This window comes from Nymphaea colorata, chromosome 9 (assembly GCF_008831285.2).
Source record: "Nymphaea colorata isolate Beijing-Zhang1983 chromosome 9, ASM883128v2, whole genome shotgun sequence".
Lineage (NCBI taxonomy): Eukaryota > Viridiplantae > Streptophyta > Magnoliopsida > Nymphaeales > Nymphaeaceae > Nymphaea > Nymphaea colorata.
Window position 1 is genome coordinate 2,960,639 of NC_045146.1, and position 27,786 is coordinate 2,988,424.

Sequence of the window (27,786 nt, forward strand, 5' to 3'; positions counted from 1 at the left end):
TGGCCAAAAGCTTTTGCCTGCAAAACCAATGTGAGCAAACATGCATGATCGTCTTTCTCCTTGGAAGAAAGCAGAGACCATATCAAAAATTCATCATGCTGAAAACATTTTAGAAGTTAAATGAGATACAAGAAAAAAAAAACATTGCGCAAACAATGTGTCTAATACCAATAAAAATGAAGAGTAAGGTAACTAATTGCTTGGACAGAGCAACAGAGTTCAGAAATTCTTAAATCCTGCAACTTTGAACAACGGATCCAGAAACGGACAACCATGTACCTTTCCATCGAGCCATCAAAATTGACCCAAAGAGACACTTTGATTATTCCACAAAAGCATATCAAATTCTGATCAAGTATAGATTTTTTTTTACTCATTCATAGAACAATAACAAACTGTTACTATTGATTTCAAATAATAAAAATAAAAAACCATATGTTTCAAATATCCATCCGATTTGGGAAAAGATTGCTTATTGGTTCTGAATTTTCTACCACTACTTAAAATCACATACAAGTTAAATATCAGATTAGATCCGAAACATTCATACCCGTATTAGATTCCTCCTTAACCAAATAATTCACATCCAATCGGGCGCTCAAGTTTAAAAACCAAGCGTTCTATATGAATCGGGTCAGAATGAAAATCATGCATTCTACACGAATCGGGTCCGGACTTCCTAGGAATCCAACGTCTTGGCCACTGCCATCGGCTACCTGACTGCCAAGCTGGCAGCCGCCGGCCAGCGATAGCACCGATAAGAAATATGTATCGGTACAGACGAGTCGTACACTGTATCGGAAAATGGGCCTCACTGTTCACACGATTCCAGTGCGTTCCGCTACAGATCGACGATATAAATTCCCCACTTAAAAAAATGGAGCGAGTGGGGAAAGGCTCGGTGCTCTCTCTTTTTCCTTCTCTCTCTCTCCCTCTATCGCTCTCTCTCCGGATTTTCGCATCGACTTCATTAGGGCGAGGGGCTTCAGACAATCGGGGTTTCAGATCTCTTGGCGAGTCTAAAAATTTGCTTTTATCTAGTTTTCGAGCCCTAGACTGGCCGATCTAGGGTTTCGAATCATCATTTCCCGGAAACCTCAGAGGGCTTCTCCGGCTTAATTTCGGTTGTTGGATCTCGAATTGCGCAATCATGGCGGCAGCTAGCGCGCCGATCGCGATGAAGGAGGCTCTCACGGTAATAGTCTTTCCATGTGATCTAGTTTTGTTAGATCTTTCTCTTGTCGATGATCTGGGAAGTTCTGCTGTCCTGGACTCGGATTTGTCCTTTTGTCAAGTTCTAACCTTCTAGCTGTCCGAGTGTTTGATAATGTGGTCTTCTCGGGGCTGGATAGATGATACGTTGTTTGATCTGTTTGAGCTGCTTCTTTGCTTCGGAGTGTGCATTGATCTAGGGTTCGGAATGCATTGCGTTTCTGCCTGTGCTGTGTTGTTTTCTGAGATGAAAATCTTTTTTGTGATCTTATTGAGTGTGCGCTCTTAAGAGATCAGTGAGATCTTTGCTTTCTGTGTTTTTTACAGAATCTTAGGGACGATCACTTTTACAGGACAAGTACAAAATGGCGTAATTTTGTACAATTTGGTAGCATTGCTGTTAATATCTTATGAAATTACGAGATCTTATCACTATCTTGACTTTGTTGTTCTGAGGTTCAAATCATAGCATAGATCTATCTGATTCCTTTTTTATTTAGGCTGGATATATTTGCATTTAATTCTGTTTCCATGTCCTTGTTAATTGGTAATCCTACTTTGGAGATCAGGATAATATTTTAAATCGTACTTATCAGGATTATGCTTGCTCTATGAATGAAACGCTAACGTGTGCTTTCCCTTATACCGTAGTTGCATTATCATAATAACTTTTTTTACTAAAGCTGCTTGGATCAATCGTGTTGATTGTTTTCTTATTCCCCTTTTCAGTTGACAAGCCTCGGAATCAATCCCCAGTTTATCACATTTACACACGTGACGATGGAATCAGACAAGTACATCTGTGTGCGAGAAACATCCCCACAGAATAGTGTGATTATCATTGATATGAATATGCCCAATCAACCGCTGAGAAGGCCTATTACCGCTGATTCAGCATTGATGAACCCAAATAGCAGAATCTTAGCTCTTAAAGGTAATTATTGTTCTTATGTATGGCTTCTTTTACCCGTGATTCATTCATCAGAACAAGCAATATGCCCTGTAGGTTAATGTTGATGGTCATATATTCTAAGGTAGCAGTTCTGATTGTCATTCTAACCTGGTTCCTTATCTACACTTGCACTTTTAGTGTTAAATTCCCAGGCTTATTTGGTATTACTTGTCGGCCTTTTCGTCGACAGCAATATTGACAGCATCAAGCCTGTGTTTGTAATGTATAGGATTTTCACTGCTTTCAATGACTTTACTTGATTGATTTGATTATTGCATGTATTAACTTTGGGCGCTCCTTGGAAGATTCCAAAGACTATGATAGTTCTATAAATAGCCTGCTGCCCATATCATACATGGTCACTACTATCTAGGATATATTTCACTTTACTTATTCTGTTTTAAGAAGTTTTAAGTTATTATATGCTCGAGTATCTGTATCAAAACAAGGAGCTTTCTCCTATTATATATTTGTCTTTTTTTATCCCTGGTTTCTCTTTTACAGAGGTGTATGTTCTTATGTGGAATGGTTAAGAAAATGGAATATTGATAGGCATGACATAGATGAATCTAGGAGAAGTTCAAAGGACTTGAAAAGAGGCAGATAATGAATCACCTAGGTAAATGAAGGGGTGCCTACCTTTTAGCAGGTTCATTTTGGTTGATGCTTTGATGTTGTGGCAGAATGCTCGGAGCAAGAAAAGGAGGAAAATGTTCTTGTTTGATGACATTGTAGGTGAACAAGGTCTATTAGATGATAAATAGTGGTAGATTGGCCAGCTCCAACAGTGCAAATTATAAGGAATGCAAAAGTGTTATAAACAGGTGGAAGCTATGTCACACGGATGCTGCATTTTTAGTGCCGCACCCAAGTCGGGTGCAGCTCCGACACACACCCAAAGCCAGTCTACGAGAATTGAGTGCGGCTGACTGCACTTGACCAAGATTGTCTGATTTTGGTGCACACCTGACTCGGTCAAACGTGAGTCAGGTGTGGACAACTGTGTCAGTGTCGAGTCTACTTTTGTCTGTTTTCTTAATTCTTTAATCATTTGTTAAAACACAAAACAAAAAAGGATTAGGGTTTCGACTTAGTCGAAAGCACTTTGTTCGCTCTTGAGATGCCTTGCTGTTGTATGTGTGTCTTGGCGATCCTCACAGTTTTCCAACGACATGAGGCCGGTGTGCTATCTTTCAACAACCAGTGGCAACCTTCAGCGATCTGTGGCACAAGGTAGCCGGCGCAAGACCATCCGGTCCATCTCCGTTTGGTGTTTAGAGGTGCTGGTCGCTGGGTCTCCACCCAAATGTGTCAAAAATAAGCTGGGAGTCTGCGATCCATCTAGTTGATTTCTTGCTGCCGCTTGTGCGTTTGACTTTCATTGCTGTTTCTCTTTAATTCAATTATTGTTTTTGGTGCCCTTATCTTTTGGGAATGATGGCTGCAATTTCGTTTGGCATTTGCTCATATTTGCAGCGTGTTTTACTGTTTTTCAGTTCTTTTTCGTGGTGTTCAGGATTTAATGATTATTTTTTGAAACGTGGAATTGCTTCATCATTGTTTTCATGGTAGACACTATACATGCTTGACTTTGACTGTTAAAGTGTTCATATCTGTCACCTAGATCAGTTTTTTGTTTTGCTGCAATGATGGTTATACTGTTGTTTAATGTTTACTTGCTTAGCATGTTTTTATGACTAAGTTCTGCTGGGTTTTGCTGTTTTTTGTAGTGTCCATAATTTGATCAGTTCTGCTGCAATGACTATTAGCACCGAATGTTTGAACTTTGACGTATATTATAAACATTTACTCATTTACCATTTACAGATTTAGATTTTAGTATTTTACTTAGCACCAAATGTGGATAGTGTAAATTTGTAATTTTTTTTTTTGTTTATAGACAATTTTGTTATGTGTGTGTGTGTGTGTGTATATATATATATTATAGTAATAATAATAATAATAATAATAAATTACCCTTGCCGCACCGGCGTACCTAAATTTTTTGGAATGTGCCGCTCTAGCACCTGCACCCCACACCTATGTGACATAGTTAGTAATTGAACATATGAATCATATTCTAATTATGCTGTTTCCTTGTCTTGTTTGTACGTGACTATACTTTATTTTGACTTTGAAGCTCAAATACCGGGAGCTACTCAGGACCACCTCCAAATATTCAATATTGAGTTGAAGGCTAAGATCAAATCCTATCAGATGCCTGAGCAGGTGGGTGTTGGTCGTTATTAATTATTGGGGCACTGTCAAACATTAGTCATAATTATAATTTATGCTGAACATATTATTGTGTTTTTTGTCATTTCTTTGTAGGTTGTCTTCTGGAAGTGGATTACTCCAAAATTATTGGGATTAGTTACTCAAGCCTCAGTCTATCACTGGTCTATAGAAGGTGAGCTAGAACTGCCTTTTGTGAGGTGCAAATTACATTATGCTGATCTTATTGGAAATGATTTCTTAATGGTATTCATCTGCTATCTGGTTTACCTGCAGGTGAATCGGAGCCTGTAAAGATGTTTGATCGAACAGCTAATCTGGCCAACAATCAAATAATCAACTATCGGTGTGACCCATCTGAAAAGTGGCTTGTCTTAATTGGAATCGCACCTGGTGCACCAGAAGTATGTCTGTCCAGCAGCGTTATATTACGTTTCCCGTCCACTTCTGATGCTTTTACAAAAGCTGTTTAATTTCCCCAAGCAACCCCACCTGACTGCCCCCACCCCTCTTCCGCGCCTCCTCTTTTCTGTCCCTGCTGGTATCAGGTTAACCTGGCTTGGATCGTCTGCCACATTTTAAATGTTTTGTTGTTTTATATTTTAAAGTTCATAGAAAAAAGGAGATTATAGCGGTTGAGCTGCTATGTTTCCCATGTTATGTTGAGCATACCCAATACCTTGAGTTGTTAAGCTACTTCATGACTTGTGCTTTATCCACGTAGTGCCTTTCTTGTCACAGATGGACGAAGTTTCTAGACCAAACCATTTAGGTGTTGGTTTTGGTTTGGAATTTGGGTAATTGTCTGGTTTGATAGGGGAGACCTCAATCATGTCTGACAAGAGCGTTATTTTAAAGGATTATCCTTCATGTCTAATATCAACTTGGGAGATGATTCAGTCAAGGTTTTTGGTGGAGATATGTTTAATGTGAGATTATATTTGAGTTTTTTTTCTGAAACTATCATTCAGTAGTAAAAGTTGGCTAACGTGCATTGCTTTCTTCCTTCATGCAAGGCAAGTTCCAATCTCATCTTGAAGTTTTAGGTTGATTATACCATTCCAGATGGAGTGGTTAGTGGATAGTTAATCTGGTTCTTTATCAGGTTGCGTTTTCACTGGATTGGGTACTTATCTGGGGCACCCATAATCTGCTGATATTTGATATGAATGGACATATGGATGGATCGTACAGGGTTACTGATTTGATTGAATACCTAGTAATTGCTTGAACTTAGTTGGATTACAAATCAGTGCTGCTAACGAGGGATAGATTCAGTTGAGAAAGGCTGCCTAGTTGTAATTTATATCATTGTTTGCTTGAACTCACCATGTCTTAATGTAGCAAAGTGTGTTGAGTTGACTAAGATGGCTAACTGAAATGACTCTTTAGAATTTGTTTGCTTCAGAAAATAGTATCCGTCTCAGTCTCCAACTTTAGATCAATGGCCTATCTAGGTAATGTGAAAGATGCTAACAATGTCTTAGCCTCTTTAACCTTTTAAGCAAGGGAAGTGCTTTTCCTTTTCGGACATATCAATGGCCTATCTAGGTAATATGAAAGACTCAAATGCCTTAGCTTCTTTAACCTTTTAAGCAAGGGAAGTGCTTTTCCTTTTCGGGCATACAGCAGCAGAAAGTTGTAAAGAATTAATGAATGTAACTTCTTCCTGGTAGGGAGGGGATGGACAAGAATAACAATGCTGAACTACTTTACAATCTTAATTTTCTTCTTTAGATATTGCAATATTGTGGTTAATCACTAAGAACTGATGCACTTTGGTATGTTGAATATGTTGTGACACTTTCAGAGGCCTCAACTTGTTAAGGGGAACATGCAGCTCTTTTCTGTAGAGCAACAGCGTAGTCAAGCTCTGGAGGCTCATGCTGCTGCATTTGCAAGTTTTAAAGTGAGTTATTTTATCTACAATCTGCCATCTGTTTTTGTCTTCTCTAGGAACAAAAAATGCCATCATCTTGAGTTTTTTTTTCTTTTTTAATATAAATAAATGCAGGTACCTGGAAACGATAATCCTTCTATTCTTATCTGCTTTGCCACCAAGACGATGAATGCAGGCCAGATTACTTCAAAGTTGCATGTCATTGAACTCGGTGCACAACCAGGTTCGTTTGTTGCATTTGTGAATTGTGGGCTTGTAGATGCACATTAGGAGGAGAAGGATGGGGCCTTTTTTTTTTGGGGGTGGTGGGCAGGAGTGGAGGGCTTCTATATATGTGCTATGTCATGTTCCATAATAGGCTGCCAAACCTGAGTTGGGTAGGCACAAGGTGCACAAGGTATATGGTGCGGTTGTTAATAGTTGGTGGTTATTGATTATTATGCTTTACTTCAAATCATAGCCACAAATGTCACGATATTTTGAAAATACCGTGATATTAACGAGAAAAATACAGGAAATGATAAGAACGGGAAAATATTGCGACATATAGAAAAACGTTAAAAAAGAATTTAGCGCAATTTTAACGCAATTTTTTCCCTTTTTTCATTTATTTTTTATTTCACTTTCTGTTTTTATTTTTTGCAACCTTTGCTTCTTTGTTTTATTCCCTCTTGTTTTAGGTATTTAACATAACCTCCTAAACGCAATACAAATACTTATTAGTTTTTCATTTCTTGTATTTTTACCTAACATTTTGATTTTTTATGTTTTTAAAAATTTCCAAGACTTTCCTGAAAAAAACAACTTTGCAAATGAATACCCGAGAGAAACCTAGCCGATAAAAACCCAAGTATTTGTGGCTATGATTCAAATGCATATATATATATATATATATATATATATATATATATATATATATATGAGGCAACTACTGTTTGACTAGGCTGTGATTTTGTGCGCACAATTTAAGAAAGTCTTAAAAAATTTCTTTTCTTCTACTTTTACCTTCTCTTCTCTTATTTCGTTCTTCATTTTACTATTCTGGCCCGCTCAGGCCTCTGTCTAGGGGCTGCTTGGTCCTTTTTGAAGGGCCACGTCTTGGGCCTGCTTGGCATTTTTGACTATATAGAGAGTTGTGTCTGTGCTATCCATTATTACAGTTAACTTTCTGGGGTTTTTATCAACCATGTTTTTCTCTGGTACTAATCGTGAAATTGGTTTTTCTCCCAGGAAGTTAAAAAGTTAAAACATATAAGAAATAATGAGAAAATTACAAAAAATAGAGTATTTTACTATTTTTCTACAGAAAATAATTGATAACATAACAAAAAACAGTTATTTAATGTTAAAGGGAAACCTCAAAAATTTAAAATATGTCAAAAAACAATTTTTTCCTGAAAAGGGAAGAATATGGGAAAACACTGAAATGTCATTTTGGCATTTTTGTAAATACTAAATTTCCTTTATTATTCTTTTTTCTGCATTCTTTTTGAAAAATAATGATATTTGTAATCGTAGTTCATAAACACACGTAGGGATGCTAGATCTTGATTTTTTACCAATTATTAGCATTCCTAACTACTGAGTCTTTCTCATTTTATGCTCAATAGTGAAGCGTTTGATATATACAAACTTTCTTTCTGAAAAAAGTCGGACCTGCACCATATCCGTATTCTGTACTCATTTGACTTAGTTAATATTGAATTTAGTTTTTTATCATTTGGTTTGATCGGTTGATCTATTTTTTTGGGTCAGGGAAACCGAGCTTCACAAAGAAGCAAGCAGACCTTTTCTTTCCCCCAGACTTTGCTGATGACTTTCCAGTTTCCATGCAGGTGGTATTCTTTGTTTGGTTTTCGCGTTTGTCATTTGTTGCAAAAAAATTGGTGCTAACTCTTTCCTACTGTTATGCAGATATCACATAAATATAGTTTGATTTATGTGGTTACCAAGCTTGGACTTCTTTTTGTGTATGACCTTGAGACTGCTGCTGCAGTTTACAGAAATCGAATTAGTCCAGATCCAATATTTTTGACTGCAGAAGCCTCATCAGTTGGGGGATTTTATGCTGTCAATAGAAGAGGGCAAGTATTACTTGCTACTGTTAATGAGGCAACTATTATTCCTTTCATCAGTGGTCAGGTGATTTTCGACTCATACAGCTGAGCGTTTGACTGAATCAAAGTATATATTGGTTATGTTGCTGACCAAAATATCATACAGTTGAACAATCTGGAGCTAGCAGTAAATCTTGCGAAGAGGGGAAATCTTCCAGGTGCAGAAAATTTGGTATGTTCTTGCCTCTTTGTACATTAGACCAAGCATGGTTTTGCATTACATGGATATTTGATTTACTCAGTATGTCATGCACCTCATTGGGTTTGTTGTGATCTTGGATTCCCTTTCTGCTCATTGAAGACCTGTACCTTAACTTGTGGATGTGTACAAATGAGTCTTATCAATCTACCCATTGGCCTTTAAGTGATTACACCAGTATTTTTGTTTTCTAAGAGCTAGTCTCTTGATTTTTTTTTTTTCGTTGTATGGAAGGTCACAGCATCCTCTTTAGATATTCCTTTCCTAACAGTTCTCATCTTCCCATTGTCTTTTGAAATTAAACTGACATGTGGCTATATAGAAGTGAATTTTTGGTTGCATCATTGCTCTTTGGATCCAGGTCCATGCTTAGTAGTCAAAAGCACGCTTGGTGCTCACCTTTTTGACTAGGTTGGCACCTAGGCACCCAAGTTCTAACATCTAAATTTCTTACAAGTTGGAGGTTGTAGGACTGTAGGCCCAGCTGTCTGTGGAGATTAAAAATGATATAGATGCTTCATGGTTGATGTAAGGAGCTTTAATGTGATTATATGATGAATGCAACATGCATTAATTCTTGAGGGCAGCCACTTATTGCAATATTCAGAAGCTTAACTGACTCCATTGTGCCTGTCCAGAGGATCAGAATGGTTACGCATGCCATTGTATGGCACTTGTGCAGTATGCACTCTTTCCCCCAGAGATTAAAACTTTATCTGTTGGTGAAATCAGATCTAACTGTTAAAACATCGAACAATGAGTCCTGAAGCTGACTTGTCAACTGGTCAATCAGCTTCGCGCCCTCGTACCTGTGCACTTCGGTCAGTGCTCCTTGTCCATGAGAATGGATAGCTTCCTACGAACCGATAACGGCAAAAAAACCATCCGTCTGTCTTTTCAGTATATGCACCAGTCTGATCAGTTAGGGGCTTCCTCTTTGGCTGGAGTTTGGTTTTGTTCATTCTGCTGTCATAGCTGGTTGGGGATGCATTTCTATGCTTATTTGTTTCTTTTGCGTCTATTAATCATGTTCTTCTTCATCTGCTATAAGCCGAAGATCTATTCTCCACTTTCCTTGCTCTTAAACTCTCTGCCTCATAAAGCCATCAAAATGTTAATGTGAATGTTCTCCTTCTGGGTCATTACAGATTTCATACATTCTGTCATCTAAAATGTTGTGGTGCCTTGCTTAGGGTAAAGTGCATCAGTGTGTTTTAGATTCATGGATTTGAATGTTACGGTGGCGTATGGTGCTCCTCAAGACATTCAGCAGTGAAACATGGCCTATTCTTGCAATCTATCTAACTGGTTTGCAGATAATGATTTGGCCAGTTTGATAATTTGATTGCTCTTGTGATTGGGAAAGAAACAAAGGTTGAAAATGGATTCTCATAGGCATGTCAATTGCCGAATGATCATCATTCAAGGAAACCAAAATTGAGAGTGTAGTAGGATATGATTTGGATTTAGGATCCCAATCAACAAGTGGACATTGTGCAGGTATTAACAGTGCTCTTTCATGGTGCAGGTTGTTCAACGATTCCAAGAGTTATTTTCCCAAACAAAGTACAAGGAGGCAGCTGAGCTTGCTGCAGAATCTCCTCAAGGAATTCTGCGCACTCCAGATACTATAGCAAAATTTCAGGTTTATTGCTAGTTCCAATTTCTTTCTGAACTTTTTATAGGTTTCATGAGGTTTTGGTATACAACATGGTTTGCATTTTCGATGAGACTTGGACCTGGCTCCCCATTGTGATGGGCATGGCTCTCATGCTCTCATCATTTGTTTTTCTTATTCTTCCTGAGTATGTCAGTTAATGCTTTGCTCTGACATGCTCATAGTTTTCTATGTCTACTTACATCTTTGAGCTGCTATTTTTTTCCTTTGTTATGTAGAGTGTTCCTGTGCAAGCTGGACAAACTCCACCACTGCTCCAGTATTTTGGGACATTATTGACAAAAGGCAAGCTCAATGCATTTGAGTCACTTGAGTTATCTCGCTTGGTTGTGAACCAGAACAAGAAGAATCTTCTAGAAAATTGGTTGGCTGAAGACAAGCTTGAGTGCAGTGAGGAGTTGGGGGACCTTGTGAAGGTAAATTCCGTCCACATCCTGTGGTTGTGACAATCTGTATATTGGCCTCCTCATTACTCCTTTCATTTGTTCCCTCCATATGGCATGAAATTCAATGGTGTTACTATATATGGCAGTTCACGGATTGTCTGACTATTTAGGTAGTATCTTATTGGAGCAAAAAATATGCTAGAACTCATGCACGATGAAGTGTATGTGCATAGATGTGATTTGCAATTTAGCCATGATGCTCTGCCAACACAGAGTTATTGTCATATTGCCATTGTCTTATGGAGAAATGGTTTGAAGGTGCACAGATATGACAAATAAGAGCTGACTTTATTCTGTTTTGCTTTCCTTGATATCTATGAAGGATCAATGAACCATAACTTTCTTGTCTAAGTAATTTTAATGAGAAATTATGTAGTCAAGGCAGCCTAGGTTCCTGCCTAGGCAGCTGGGTGGCAGCAATGTCGTCTATGCTGAGACACATTGGCAGCCTAGACTAAAAAAGGATTAAAAAAAGAGATAACTGAAACCATATTTTATTGGTTTGTACTTTGTTCTATTTTCTAATGTATGGATCTAGGTAGAGGAGTTTCAAAAGCACCAGGTCTTTCTTCTTCTCCCTTTCTCAAACTTATTTTCATCAAATAAGACTGCCTAGGTGCTGTCTATGTCCAGACTAAGCCTTTTTTGAGGCCTTTCACACACACTGTGCTAAGTCACATGGGTAATTCAGGAAGGTCCACGTACCCGTACCCAAAGTGGGTCCTTGGACACGCTTGGGTACTTTTTAGATCGAAACTGTTTAATTTTACTTGATTTAATTTTTCCAGCTCAGTTTTTATTCTGTTATTAGAGTTATTGTTCATTAACATGTCATGTTTTTATTTGTCGCTTGTTTATTTAAATGTTGCTTTCATTTTAATTTTGTGTGTGTGTGTGTGTGTGTCTATATATATATATATTGCCGTACCCCTGTACCCACATTTTTTAAAGTTGCCGTGTCCATACCCGAACCATACCCATACCTATGTGACTTAGGTAGTGTGAAATCCATATTGGTTATCATGCTCATGTGTTGATATTTTTTTTCTGTTGTTTCTTTATTTAGACTGTGGACAATGATCTTGCACTGAAGATCTACATTAAGGCAAGGGCTACCCCCAAAGTTGTAGCTGCTTTTGCTGAGAGGAGGGAGTTTGATAAAATACTTATTTACTCCAAGCAAGTAAGTGTGTTGCTAATTTGTGCCTTTTCTTGTGATGTTGTTGAAGAATGCATTCTAACATGTTATCTTAAATCTTAGGAGAGATTTTTTTTTTTTTTGCTTTCTTGTGATCTAATTTTCCACTATGTTTTCTTAATCTAGGTTGGTTATACCCCAGATTATCTCTTTCTTCTACAAACTATTTTGAGATCGGACCCTCAGGTACTTGCTTCTTGCTTGATTTGGTAAAACACATTCTAGTTTGTGTATTTCATTGTAAGGTGCTGAGCTTCTGGTTTAACTGGTTATGTGCTTGTTTTTTCAAAATATTTATTACCTGCAAGAACATTACATGCTTATATTGGACAATGATGTTGCTGGTTGGTTCTGACTTACTCTTGTTTGGTTCATTTTATCAACCCTAACTTTGTGGCTGTTTGGACTGCAGGGGGCTGTCAATTTTGCACTTATGATGTCTCAAATGGAAGGGGGTTGCCCAGTTGATTACAACACAATTACGGATCTTTTCCTGCAGGTTCTCTCTCTCTCTCTCTCTCTCTCTCTTTCTCTGTCACGCATGCACACACACACACATGCCCACATATACAAATATGACTGCTGAATTCTCAGTACCATTTTTTTTGTTTTTGCCTGTGGTCTTGACTTGGGTTTCGTTTTTTTATCTTGCCAGATATGTTTTGTTTATATGCTATTCTGAAACCTGCTGGGCATATTGTTTCTCTCATTGCTTGCCACCAAGTTTTTCATTTCCTTGTTTTGCATTGCACACACCATTCCTTATGTTTCCATGACCAGCTCATTCTTTTGTGCTAGAAAAATTTTTGTTCTTTGCTGCTGTTATACTATCAGAGTTCTTTTGTATGGAGTTACATTTTAAGCCACTTTCCTAAAGCTACTCTATTCTATTTCAGAGAAATATGATAAGAGAAGCAACAGCGTTTCTGTTGGATGTCTTGAAGCCAAATTTGCCAGACCATGCATACCTTCAGACAAAGGTAAAACTTGCAGTCAGGCTATGTCTTGTTGCTTCGCTTCACATTTTTTGTTTTTTGTCTCTAATTTTGACTTGAATGCAGGTATTGGAAATCAATCTAGTCACATTTCCAAATGTGGCTGATGCTATCTTAGCAAATGGGATGTTCAGTCATTATGATCGTCCTCGAATAGCACAACTATGTGAAAAAGCTGGCCTTTATATGCGAGCCCTTCAGGTAAGGTTTTGATTTATTCTTCAATCATGGGAATTTTAAGGCGCAATTATTCGCTTTTGCAAGATTTGGACATAATGTTGAGGCATTCAACTAGGATGCTTGGTAAAGAGACCACTGATCAACAATTTGGTCCGAGTCTTCTAGAACTTGGTGAACCTTAAGCTTCAGCTGATTCACAGAGATCAGATGGTATCAACAAGCTGTGTTGTGAAGAACATCTGATTGTTGTATGCTGCCATGTTTTCTTGCAATAGAAAATCTTTGGGACAATGTATCACTTTTATGTTATTTATGATCTTAACTGTTATCCCCGTGCAGCACTACACTGATCTGTCTGATATCAAACGTGTGATTGTGAATACACATGCCATTGAGCCTCAGGTCAGTGTCTTTTTATTATTACCTTTTACTCCCAAAAGCAGAAAGTATTTTGGCATATATTGTAATATTTGTTTCTTTTGCAGTCACTTGTAGAATTTTTCGGCACACTCTCAAGAGAGTGGGCATTGGAATGCATGAAAGACCTCCTGTTGGTGAATCTCAGGGGCAATCTTCAGATTATCGTTCAGGTAAATGCATTTCCATTATATGGAAGTCATCTTAGGAAAATCAATTGTTAATAAGTTGAATATTTCCACAGACAGCGAAGGAATACTCAGAACAGCTAGGGGTGGATGCATGTATTAAGCTATTTGAGCAGTTCAAATCCTATGAAGGGCTTTACTTTTTCCTGGGCTCATATTTGAGTATGAGGTATGTTTTATCTCAGTTCTTTCTAATTTCATTTAAGGATTTGCTATGATCTGCTTGTGCACATCTCTGTCCGTTAATTGAATGATCTTTTTGGTGCCATCATGTAGTGAGGATCCTATTATACATTTCAAGTACATAGAAGCAGCAGCAAAAACAGGCCAAATTAAGGAGGTGGAGCGTGTGACAAGGGAATCTAATTTCTATGATCCTGAGAAGACGAAAAACTTCCTTATGGAGGCTAAACTTCCAGATGCACGTCCTCTCATAAATGTCTGTGACCGCTTTGGTTTCGTACCTGATCTCACCCACTACTTATACTCAAACAACATGTTGCGGTATATTGAAGGCTATGTACAGAAAGTAAGTATCTCAAAGCACTTTATCATGTTTGTTATTTTTCATTTCATTTGTTCCTTGCTTTTATGCACATTGTCAAGACAGAGAAAATTGTTGACATCTTAGCTGGTAGAAGTAGCTTCATTTTAGGAGGCGCAGGAGGACCTGTGAGTCACCATTACTTTAATGAGTGAAAATCGTTATGTTCTTTGCACTTGACTCAGTTTTAGGATACTTACAGATTCATCTGAATTTCATTGAACCTTAGTGTTGTTTTCTAAGTAGCAACAAACTGGGTGTAAAGGAGGGAGATACAAAAACAACTGTTTACACACATAAATTAACAAATTGAACCTGCTGGGTTATCATACCATGGTAACCTATAGGTAGTCAAGGACCAACTCATCCCCACTCTAGGAGCAGCCTTTCATGGGCATCTTGAATTGTTTTTAGCCTTTTGGGCGATTATAGAACTCATGGTTATTCAGAGAAGGGTCAAAGCTTGCTGCTGTGCATTAAGTCATTTTCTGGCGTTGATGGGTAAGAAGTTTATGGTATGATAATTTTTTGCAAAGTCATGCACGAGCAGCTTTTTTTCTTAATGGGCTTGAGATTTGGACTCAAGCTTGGATTTCTCATTGTACGTATTGAGCTTGACGTGCTAAGGAAAGAAGCTAGGGTGATTTTTGCACCGATACTTGTTTAGCTGGTTCTAGCTATTGCACTTGGTCATGAAATGTTATTGATCTCGTCCACTTCAATTGGCGTGTGGAAGTTCTGTGCTACCTTATTTTGGTTAAAATGAATACAATTTTCTTGTTTTGTGTACTAGTGAATATTGCTTTTGCTTTGCAGGTGAATCCTGGCAATGCGCCTTTAGTGGTAGGCCAGCTTTTGGATGATGAATGCCCTGAAGATTTCATCAAGGGCCTTATTCTTTCTGTTCGTTCCCTTCTTCCAGTTGAGCCACTTGTAGACGAGTGTGAAAAGAGGTCTCTCTCTCCCCCAAACACAAACACAGACACACACACACACACACACAGAGGCATGTGTGCCTGCATATACATGCCTACATATGTGAGTTCTAGATCAATGTTTTCCTGCATGTTGGTTTACAGCCTCTCACTCTTTTTCCCCTTTTGTTTGTAGGAATCGCCTCCGTTTGCTTTCTCAGTTCTTAGAACATCTGGTGAATGAAGGAAGCCAGGATGTTCATGTCCATAATGCTCTTGGGAAGATCATCATTGACAGCAACAACAATCCAGAACACTTCCTCACTACTAATCCTTACTATGATTCACGAGTTGTTGGTAAATATTGTGAGAAAAGGGATCCTACCCTTGCCGTTGTTGCTTATAGGCGTGGACAATGTGATGATGAGCTTATCAATGTCACGAACAAAAATTCTCTTTTCAAGCTTCAAGCAAGGTATGTACTGGCAGTCTGGCACCATTGACTATGTCGTATGTAGTAAATGATTTACATCCTCACTAACATCTTGTAACGATAACCTAGGTATGTTGTGGAGAGGATGGAACCAGACCTTTGGGACAAAGTTCTTAACCCTGAAAATGAGTATCGCCGCCAGCTTATAGACCAAGTGGTGTCAACTGCTTTGCCTGAGAGCAAGAGCCCAGAACAAGTATCTGCAGCAGTGAAAGCATTTATGACTGCAGACCTTCCACATGAACTTATTGAGCTTCTTGAGAAGATTGTTCTTCAAAATTCTGCATTTAGTGGAAATTCCAACCTGCAGAACCTGCTGATCCTTACAGCTATTAGGGCTGACAAATCACGAGTCATGGATTATGTGAACAGGCTAGATAATTTTGATGGCCCTGCTGTTGGAGAAATTGCTGTTGAAGCAGAATTATATGAAGAAGCATTTGCTATATTTAAGAAATTCAACCTGAATGTACAGGCAGTGAATGTTCTGCTGGATAATATCCGAAGCATTGATCGTGCAGTTGAGTTTGCTCTCCGTGTTGAAGAAGAAGCTGTTTGGAGCCAACTGGCTAAAGCTCAATTGAGGGAAGGACTCGTCAGTGATGCTATTGAGTCATTTATCCGTGCTGAGGATGCTACCGAGTTCCTGGACGTGATCAATGCAGCAGAACAGGTGAATGCATACCAGGACTTGGTTAGGTATCTTCTCATGGTTAGGCAGAAAACAAAAGAACCTAAGGTGGATGGCGAGCTCATTTATGCTTACGCAAAGATTGATAAATTAGGAGAGATTGAAGAATTTATTCTTTCACCAAATGTTGCTAATCTTCAAACTGTGGGAGATCGGCTATATGATGAAGCATTATATGAAGCTGCTAAGATTATATTCTCATATATCTCAAATTGGGCAAAACTTGCATGTACCCTTGTGAAATTGAAACAATTCCAAGGTGCTGTTGATGCTGCGCGTAAAGCTAACAGTTCAAAGACTTGGAAGGAAGTTTGCTTTGCTTGTGTTGATGCAGAGGAGTTCCGCCTGGCTCAAATTTGTGGTCTCAACATTATAGTACAGGTAAGTGTGCAATGCAGCTTATTTGTGTCTTGCTTATTGCTTTGTTACAGCAGTGTTAACACCTGTACTTAATGTTTCAGTAAGTAACAAACCTAAGGTTCCTCTGTGTTGTCTGTTTCTGAATACATTTTAGGTGGATGACTTGGAAGAAGTCAGTGATTACTATCAGAACAGAGGGTGCTTTGATGAGCTCATCAGCCTCATGGAGAGTGGTCTCGGTCTGGAGCGGGCACATATGGGGATATTTACAGAGTTGGGTATCTTGTATGCAAGATATCGTCCAGACAAACTTATGGAACATATCAAGCTGTTCTCCACAAGGCTTAACATTCCAAAGCTTATCCGTGTATGTGATGAGCAACAGCACTGGAAAGAACTCACATACTTGTATATTCAGTATGATGAGTTTGACAATGCTGCCACAACAATCATGAATCATTCTCCTGAAGCATGGGACCATATGCAATTCAAAGATGTGGCTGTCAAAGTCGCCAACGTGGAGCTGTACTACAAAGCAGTGCACTTTTACTTGCAGGAGCATCCTGACCTAATAAATGATCTTCTTCATGTTCTTGCTCTTAAGGTGGACCACACACGTGTTGTTGACATAATGCGAAAGGTAACACATTTTTTTGCCCTGTTTATTTGAGTTCCTCAACCTTTTTGCCTGCATGGACCTGAGCCTCTGTGATTTTGTGGAGGCTTGATTGCTGATGTTAGATTGGTGATGATTGCAGGCAGGAAACTTGCATCTTGTCAAACCATACATGGTTGCGGTACAAAGCAACAATGTTGCTGCTGTAAATGAAGCTCTTAACGAAATTTATGTTGAAGAGGAGGATTATGAAAGGCTACGTGAATCAATTGATATGCATGATAACTTTGACCAAATTGGCCTTGCACAGAAGGTTAATTATATTTTTTCTCTTGCCATCTTTTTGGTTTCTTTGTCTGTGCTGTTAGTCATCTAGCATCTTTATGAACAGGTTGAGAAGCATGAGCTCCTTGAGATGCGGAGAATTGCAGCTTACATATATAAGAAGGCTGGTAGATGGCAGCAATCGGTTGCACTATCTAAGAAGGACAACCTCTACAAGGATGCAATGGAGACATGTTCTCAGTCTGGAAACCGTGAGCTTGCGGAAGAGTTGCTGGCTTACTTCATTGAGAAGGTCTGTTCCACTAAATTCTTGTTTGCTTACCTCATGGCAAGGCAATCACTTGCTTTTTGTACTTCTGGATAAAAATTGTCTGCTTAACCTGTAACCTAGAAGGTACCTAGCTTGAATGTTCAAATAGACAGGTGGACCATCCATTTTTTCTTTCTTTTGAACTTGTAATTGGCATCTCACAAAAAGAGAAAAAGATTACATGAGACATATTCCTGGTTCACATATAGCAAGCCTTGCCCTCACAGTATGTTGACCTCCTAGTTGATCTAGAGCTACGTGGTGACTGTTTTATAATGTAAATATGACTTGAGAGACAAAAATCTACTGTGCAGGGGAAGAAGGAATGCTTTGCTGCATGCTTGTTTATATGTTACGACTTAATCCGTCCTGATGTTGCTCTTGAGCTTGCCTGGATGAATAACATGATTGATTTCACATTCCCATACCTTCTACAGGTATGTATTTCTTATTCTTTTCAACATATTGTTTACCTGGTAACCTTCAATAATTAAATTTTCTGCCATGTGAGCTGCAGTTCATTCGTGAGTATACTAGCAAAGTAGATGAACTAATAAAGGACAAGCTGGAAGCGCTGCAAGAAGAAAAGTCCAAAGAGAAGGAGGAGAAAGATTTAGTAGCCCAACAGGTAGGCATTGGTTATATAACTGTGTGAATGGGTCAACGTGTATTGCTTGTCTATGCCATGTCGCGTAGGAATTTTAGTAGGGATCTTCATTTTCCGTCAACCGTTTCGCATCACGGTGTTTATATCTGAACAACTAAGTTCTGAACTTGGAGGTGCTTCTGGGTTGATCTGCTTGTGAGTTGCTACGTCCACTTGAGACCTAGGAGCTTAAAATGTGCTTATAATCATATCATGTTTGATACAATAATATGTTTTTTTTTTTCACAGCTTTGTTTTGAATAAACACAACGGTGTAAAAACATTCACAGCATGTAGGGAGACAAGTAATTAGCTTTTTGGCATTTGCTATCATAATAAGTTAATATAGCAACCAGGGCTTTCATACAAGTTTCAGATTTTGGTTTTTAGGGGCCTGGCTAATTTTGCGTTTCTGATTTCTATGCAGAACATGTACGCACAGCTTCTTCCACTTGCATTGCCTGCACCACCATCCATGGGTGGTATGGGAGGAGGATTCCAGCCCCCACCGATGGGAATGCCACCGGTGGGTGGCATGGGAATGCCACCGATGCCTGCTTTCGGGATGCCACCAATGCCGCCTATGGGTGGGTACTGAAGGTGAAGCTGTACCTTTCACAATCTGGGGAAAGAGCTTTTTGGCTTTTGCTGAACGACTTAGACGCCATAGTAAGGCCTGTAAAGAGGAAGAATTTCTACTCGAGGTTACCACTTTGTTGCCACTAGATCTCCTAATTGATGACCTTTTTTGCATGCTGTTCATGGTATGACGCATGCCTCTGTAGTATTCGTTAAACCCTGAATTGTAATTTTTTTTTTCTTTTTTGGGTTTGTGTAGAGGTTGAGAATAGGTTTGTCTGTTCCCATTTGCATTTTTGCTTTCTGGAAGAACTGAGTTTGTTGAGCTTTTTTCCTTCTCCCCTTCTCTTTCCACTTCTGGCGATGGAAGGCTGGATTCTTTTTCTCTGTCTCTATTGTATTGACTGAGATGGTCTTTGTATAATTCATGTTCTATCCAGAAAATTCGTCACTATAACTTTTGATGGATTTGTAATTTGTCGAACTTTTTGGTTGAGGACAGTGAGGATGAGGATCACGGAGTTTCTAGGGGTTTTACTATTGACAGAAGGTTCAGATCTGGATTTATCTGATCCCGTCGTTAGAGAAGGTAAATGACTTCCGATGTTTTTTATTTTTTTGTATATTTCCGATGATAAGGAAAATGATTTACGGTGGTTCAAAAGAAATAAGTCACGTTGTCCCAACTGTGAAGCCAAAAAGGGGAATAACCCGACAGCAGATGGTGCTGCATACAATCATGATTCTCGTAAAGTTCTGCAACCAAGTTTCTGCAACCAACTGTGATCGGTATTGTTGTGGTCTCTCAGTTTTCTTCAGTCTATTTGGTGGCAACAATTTTACTTGGATTGTGAGAGGCAGTGCCACGGCCTTGCCTTTGTAAGGTATGGCGGTCTGAAACCACCAAGTTTTACTTCTCACCGAGAAGATTCATCAGGTGTTAGTTTTCAGAGGGTCATCCTACATGAAAAGACACCAATTAACGTTTTCAAGACAAAATGATACGTACAAGACGCCAACTGCGTTGTAGAAATGGGTGTTTGAGCCAAAGTGGCGGAGTGTCTTTTTACACAAAGAAAAGACCAATTAGTGAGGCAGGAACATATTTTACCAATCATCTACAGGGAAATTGCTAATTTTCTTTCAGTTTTTTACGTGAAAAATTTAAAAGATAATTATAATATTTTATCTGTAATCAATTTGTGGGACCATGTTGCCGATTCGGTTGAACGCATTTCGTCAACTATATCAGGTAATGGCTCCTTCAAAAAATTATGGGTAAATTTTAAAAATTTTAGTTTAACATATATAAAAAATTTGAAAAATATTTCAGCCCCTGTTAAAATTTTGAAAGCATGGTTTGACTTGTAACAAAAATTTCTAACTCTGCCCATGGTTTTTCCACTGATACACAATGTATCGGTCTATAGGAATTTGATGGTTCACTCTTGGCGATTTTATATATATATGACACGGAACGGTTTTTGACTTCCAAGGTTCATGAAAGTTTGATGGTTCATTATTGCCGTCTTTTTTAATTTGGCGATGGAGTTCTTAGATCCTATTACTTGGAGCATGGTATTTATAGTTTAAAATTTTTTTTTTTTGAAAGTCATTCAAGAAATATATTTATGCAGATCCAACCTTTTTCATGTCATTACCCTTTAAGCCCTTATAGGGTCCGATATAGTCACTGAAAGTTATGTCTTATTTGTTAATCTTAGATTCTCTACGTGCAAATCTCATTTTAGTTAGATTCAAACTAACCCCAAAAGTTTTCTTCTTTTAAATAAGAATGGAGTGAAAATGCTGGGTTAGGCATAGTCCCGTCAAATCCCAGTGATACAAGCCACGTAACAACACCAAAGTAATTATGGTTAGTTCCAAATTTTCTAGATGTAATGGACTGCACCCAAAAGAAACTTTCATATATATATATATATATATAAAAGTTTGTCACACACGACCAGCCCACTTTGGAACTAATTTTTCCAACATTTTTCTTTTTTCTCACGCTTAGCTACTTTTTTCTCTCTTTTTCTTGGAACTTAAAAAGGAAAATTAAATTGAAAAAGTAGTCTCATGCTAAGACTGGTTTTACTTATTTTGATATATATATATATATGTGTGTGTGTGTGTGTGTGTGTGCGCACACACACTCATACTTTGGCTTTGTAATAACAATTTTTATGTGACAGCTCCTTCAACCATCAATTAAGTTGATCAGACAACTTGTAGTTAGTGTACATAATCCTTACATTCTGTTAGTGCATATGCTCTGTTAGTGCCTTTGTGGAAAAAGTTATTTGTTGACAGAAATAATCCCAAAAATGGTTTTTTGTAGAAATATTGGAGAAACGCAGTCACCTCTTAAACATCCTCGAGTCAAAAAGAAAATTCAGTTTGGTTTGTGATACGACGAAGGCCATATGAAATCTTAAAACAGTATACCAGGGCTTGATATCTCAAACTCAGGTCAAGCTCTTGAGCAAAAAAGATTCATCAGTGTGGCTGTAATTTTTTTTTTATTTGCCTTGAAGCATGATGACGATATCACCATCATGTTTGTCCATGTTGATGATATTGTCATCATTGAAAGTGATGCCAAAGAGATTATTGCTAAAACTAAAGAATGGCTGTAGTCTTTGATATAAAATTGGGGGTGACTTTGGTGTTTCTTGCGATTGAAATTGCTCACTCTAAAAAAATAATTCGTTTGTCCATAAACAACATTAAAGAATTGTAGGGAAGTTGATTTACCAAAGATTATATCACTGATGTCAATGCTCATACCTCGTGTCATGTGAATGTCATCAAAAATGGAAATCTTAGACTTGGTCTGGTACCAAAAAGAAAAAAAAATCCTCAATCAAGTTAAAGTATATTTAGATGCTAATTGAGGAAACAGTGACCAAAAGTCATATGATAGATTATTATATTTTGGCTGGTGAAAATTTAGTAATCTATAGGAGCAAGAAGCTAGAACTGCTTTAGATCTAATGCTGAGTTTGAATATCATGTTACGGCTGCAACAATGTCTGTTTTTAGTTGGATAAAATCTATCCTTAGTTCAAGATTAAGCTGTCGATGAACAACTATGTTGGTAATTAATCAACAATTCATATTGCCTTGAATCAATTTTACAACAATTAGGCAAAAATATATGGATAGGTTATCACTTCATCAAGGAAAAAATGGGAGGGGACATGAGCACACAAATTCAAGTTCAAAAAAGCTAGTATATCTGCTACATCAAATGTCTTCTTAAATTACTACTTTTAAGTTCATCTTGAACAAGTGGTGACTGCCACAACCGAAACATTACACTTGAGCGTGTATGACAAGACGATACCCTTGGCAACTGGATCTTGTTCCTGATTAGCCGTTGCCTATCTTGACGTTCTCACTGACTTATTTCTTATATGCATCCATTACGGCATTAAACTTTGTTTATTCTTGGTTTACTCTTAACAAATACATCCAGCTGACCGTTGTATATGACATCTAAATAAATGCCTGAATGTAAATCATCATAAGGAAAATTATAATTTAGTTCTTGTACATGTAAGCCTTTTATTACTGAACCACTTAAAATTCATTGTGTATGCCAGGGAGTGTTGTTTTCTTCTACTTTTGCTCCGGGTTCATAGAGATTGAGGCCGCTTCCCTTGACCAGCTTCCACATTCCTTTCTTGGTAACGAAATTCAACTCTTTAATTCGATTCTTATGACACTATGTCATTGTATTTTAAGGTGGTGAAACACAATACTTAAGAAGGTACTCTGCCACAACACTGATGCTGACGCTGATGTAGCTTAGAATCCCAAAGGCAAATGAAGTGAAGGGGCTTTCAAGCCTTTTTATCGCCGATGTTAATGCAGCTTAGAACCTCAGAGACAAAGGAAATGGAAGGGCTTTCAAACCTCTGTTTCAAGTGGTGGATTGTTAACCCTCTCACTCACCTAAAACTCTCCATCAAAATAAAAGAGAAGTAACATGTTTTCACTCCCAAAGAGTTCAGCCTTGGAAATGGACTCCATGTACTAGTAGGTATGAATTTGAGATCAATTTCCTTCTCTTTGACTTTCTGTCAGATAAAATGTTGGTCAGTTTCGATACATTTTGCATGGCTGTGATTAATAGGGTTAAAATACAAATTAATTGCACTTTGGTTATGACACAGTAGAACACACCAAGATATTCTTTCTCCAACTTCTGTCAACAAATGTCTAACACAAACGACTTCAGCAATCGCAGTTGCCATTGCTTTGTATTCAACTTTTGTGCTTGAACGGGCTACAACCTTTTGTTTCGTTTTGCTCCACGATACCAAGTTGATAGTGTATCTTGAGATTGATCTCCGTTCATTAGGATCACCTGTCCAATTTGCATCACTATACACAGTCAGCTCATGAGCACCTACACTCATTTTGTGATTGAGAATGCTTGGCATGGTTATAGGCTTACAGTCTTTCATACCGGCCAAAGAAGTAACCAACATATTATAATCAGGTCCAAGAGCATTGAATACTTGTTGCATCTAATCCACATCACTAATAGAAGAGCCTGCAAGGGCCAACTGATTTGTAATCAGCTTCGCCTTGTTGAGATATTCTAACATTGGCATCATCATCTGAAACTCCCTCTTCAAGAATATAGTTTTTGCCTATGAAGCTTGTGGGTATGTCTCCACAAGCATATTCCAAAGTTCCATGGCTGAGCAAAACTCATTAACCTCAACAAGAACCTGTTGTGATAAAGTTGATGCAATGTATGCCACAAGACATTGATCTTTTCTCTCCATTGCCTCATAGTCAAGATTTCTAACCTGCTTCCTAGAAGTTGTCTCTTTCTCATCCTTTTCTTCTTGATAAATGAACTTTGGTGGGATTGGCGTGGTTCCATCCAGGTGGTCGAGGAGACCGTAACTTCTGATAAAGGGAACAAATTACTTCTTCCAGGTTAAGAAATTAGAGCCATTCAATTTCTTTGACAGAAGATGGTATAAGAAGCTAGAAAGGGAACTAGAGGAGTCCATTGAAACTGAAATGCGAAAGGGAAAGTTTACGCAATCAGGACAAATATAAGCAATGTACTGTCTGATCAGTCTGTAATGTTTGGCCTGTTAGTACTCATCCTCTTATTCTCTGTTTTTTCTGGGTTTTCTTCTGCCCTTTTTTTATATATAGCGACTTTTTTTTCCTTTTTTTTTGAAGGAGGATGTCTATATATTCTACAAAGCAGACCAGAACTGAATTACATAGAGCTGGCAGTCATAATACTTAGAATTCACATATTCAAGTGCTTATGATGATATTTGACTGGGCTGACAATGAAAGTAATTCACAGAACTAAGACAAACATGTATGCTTTCAAGCTTTCAAGATAGCAATTTGAAAGGGGAACTTAGAACCAACAATACACAACAAAGGTGAGGACAGAACAAATATTGAGTTTTGCCCCTGATGTCAGGTCAGAATCCAACTGACAGTCCTAAACCTGACGTCAGATAAGGTCCTGACATTAAACAGGTGTGAGGTTGATGACAATTAGGATATATTAAGAAAGTCGATCAGATTTCAGACAGAGAAATAGGGATGGGACACAATAAGAAAATAACTCCAAGTATGATGGCCTGACTGCTACCTATAGGATTGAGGTTTTTAAAAAGGGGCTTTTCAGGTTTCAGCAGTATGAGGTCTAGAAAAAGTGAAGTAGGATCTGATGGAGAGAAAAGATGGAATAGAAGAAGAATAGAAGGAGAAACGGTGATCTAACACTTATCTGAAGAAGAAAGAATCTCCCAGGCCACTCCTTTGCAATTCACGGTCCCTTGAGCCACCATGCTCTGATACCATGTTGGTTTTCTTGATATCTACAGCCATTCATTCACGAGAGTTGAGATGAGAGAACGCAGGAGAAGTTCTAAAAGACAATTGACAGCCTCTCATGTTGGTTATGTCCTAATCCTCGTTTATTAAGATATAATTATTTAGAAGACAAAAAAAAAAGACCTTACTAAAAATTTACAATACGACACCGGCCAGACCATAACACACAATATAACAATAAAACAATATATTGCATCGGGTTCAAGATGGAACCAGATACTAATATAATAAAAATAACATGATTTTTCAGACACGTGGTATGTGTATTGACTCCTTTTACTGCTCTCTAACTTTGAATGTCATGGATTATGATCTCAGGTTGAACATTTAAATTCTTTATCCTGCAAGTTCCCTGATAGAATATTTGACCCCAGTGGGCTTGTTGTAAATGGGAGAGCTGTATAGGTGTAGCTCTGAAATTTCTGCAGGTTTTCTGTAGGATGCCCAGTCATTACATGCCCAAAAGCATCTCTGCAGTATCATAGTACAGGCCTGTAGTCTGACTGGTTGGTTTTGAAAATTTTCTTTCTTTATCCAACCGGCTGCCTCTTACATGCCTGCCTCCAATTGCTGTCACACTTTTCTATATCAATTCAGATCCTTAATGAGCCTTTGGCTGTTTTGTGCTTTTGAAGTTTGAACTTTTGAAGTGCTTGATCTCAGGCTGTAACATTTTCTTGTGCTGAAACTTTCCTGATGGAATTGATCTCTGGAGTGAGCTGCAAAAAATAGCTCCATAATATCTGCAGATTTTCTGCAGGATCACTAGCAGCTGCATGAAATCAGTTTGTGCCATATCACTGGTTGAGTTTTTTGTAATTGTTCTGGCATTGTGTGTTATCAAGTTCTTTCTGACTTGAAAATATGACTTTGTTGCATTAAGGACCATTAATTTGTGAAGGTTTTTCTAACCCATGTATATGGCATGTTTTAACCATACCAATGTTTATGAAAAAAATAAGAAAAATGAGAAAACGAAAAAAGTCATGATATTTTGAAAAGATCACCAAAAAATGTATATCTCATTTTTATTGATAAAATCACGAAAAAAAGAAAATTTGGGTCTCCATTTAATCCTGAGCTTAAGAACAGTCTTGGTCTTTGTTAAAAAAATTTAAAAACTTTAAATTGCACGTGCTCCATTCTTTTTTAAAAGGGGTAGTATATTTTAAAAAGAAACTTTAAAAGGGCAGTTTTGGACTTGTTTTTTTTTTTTGTTAAAATGGTAAAAAGCGAAAGCTCAAACTTGATTCGGGCTTTTAAGCCAATGTTTTCCCTTTCATGTTTTGTTTTGATTGCTGCTCCTTGGAGACGTGGGAAAAGTTGAAGATGTGGGAGAAGGGAGAAGGTCAGCTATGGTATGTTTCACTTTTTCCAATAGTTTTTAATTTTTTTTTTATAATTTTCTTTACAGATTACACTTCACCCCTAAAGATTTGTCTTTTAAAGTTTTGTTTTATTGATTTGATTATGCTATTGAACTGTAGAGTTTTGTTTTATTGAGAGAGGAACATTTGACACCTACTTCAAGTTCTTTTTTTTTTTTTTTTTTTTCCAAGTTCTGTTTTATAGCTTCATTGAGCCGCTTGATTTCTAGGCGTGTGATTTTTTGCTGTAGGTAGATTTATGGAAGTAAGCAGTTTAGAGTCTCAAATATGCTTTAGTTTAAGTTGATAGATGAGTCATTATGTGGACTCGGTTGGCAGTTTGACTTTCAGTATATAGTTTGAATTGTGATTGTTAAATGTTAGCTTTAGATTTTTAGTTAACTTTGTGAGGATGTACATATATATATGTGTATATGTATATAAATAATGTGTTACATAGTTATTTAACTGTTTAGTAGCTTTATTTATCTACATTTACATTTAAACTTTTTTTATGAGAGTTAGTTATGTACGCATTTAAAATGGTCAGTTTTGGCCCGCTTTAGCTAATGAAACCGGATGTGCTGTGTTCGAAAAACACCAACACCAGTACCGGCGTCAACACTGGTGCAGCAGCGTTTGATTACTACATTATTTATTATCTTTTTTAAGATCAGAAAAACATTAATTTTATAAGTTCATCTTTCTAGTTGGATATTTTTTTTCTTTAGTTTTTTGTTAATTTTATTTTTACCTGACTTTTTTATTTTCTTTATTTTTAAGAAAAATTGCTGAGATTTTCCTGAGGTTTTTTCGAGAAAAATAGTTTTGCAGAAAAATACCCGAGAAATCCCTTGCTGATATTTTCCCAAGAACGGTATTTGTGGCTATGGTTTCAACTCTGACATGATTTTATATATTGGAAACAATTGTTCAGGCAAGCTGCTTCTACATGGACATCTAACATTTTCAAATGTGAATTTTATGCTTTATGAACCCTTGATTATGAAAGGCTCTTAGCGTATACAAGCAATATTTCAGGATCAAAATGTCTCTTGCTAAGTAACCCATAGATCATGTTACAGTCTTGAAATTCCAAGTAGAAAAATGTTGCACATGGCTGTTGGTGTTGGTTTCCTTTTGCCAATATTTGTTGCAATTTTGATCGTGCATGCAGTTTCTAGGTCTTCCATCCGCGAAGACACGTTTGATATGTGTATTGAGATCCTGCTATGGTTCATGCAGATTGAAGTGTTGGGGGAAGGGTATTGGAGCATGATTGAGGCTGCATATTTTCTGAATTTATTCATCCATATCTCTGCTGTCATGTTCAGGATTCATAACTGTTCAACACCAACATGATTGTGTTCAA

General features: G+C 37.7%; 1 protein-coding gene across 1 annotated transcript; it reads left to right on the top strand.

The window, feature by feature from the left end:
* The first annotated feature begins 892 nt into the window (after positions 1-892).
* Positions 893-19,623, top strand: LOC116260046 (clathrin heavy chain 2). The gene is made up of 30 exons (XM_031638122.2): positions 893-1,195; positions 1,942-2,146; positions 4,305-4,393; positions 4,496-4,574; positions 4,676-4,803; positions 6,210-6,308; positions 6,414-6,522; positions 8,055-8,134; positions 8,214-8,441; positions 8,523-8,588; positions 10,144-10,260; positions 10,512-10,709; positions 11,806-11,922; positions 12,064-12,123; positions 12,350-12,436; positions 12,834-12,917; positions 12,999-13,133; positions 13,452-13,514; positions 13,598-13,702; positions 13,774-13,886; positions 13,994-14,246; positions 15,078-15,214; positions 15,372-15,650; positions 15,738-16,740; positions 16,874-17,359; positions 17,478-17,648; positions 17,727-17,912; positions 18,245-18,367; positions 18,448-18,558; positions 19,004-19,623. Exons 1-30 carry the CDS (start codon positions 1,151-1,153, stop codon positions 19,172-19,174), a joined length of 5,127 nt encoding a protein of 1,708 aa, XP_031493982.1. The 5' UTR covers positions 893-1,150; the 3' UTR covers positions 19,175-19,623.
* Positions 19,624-27,786: the final 8,163 nt, after the last annotated feature.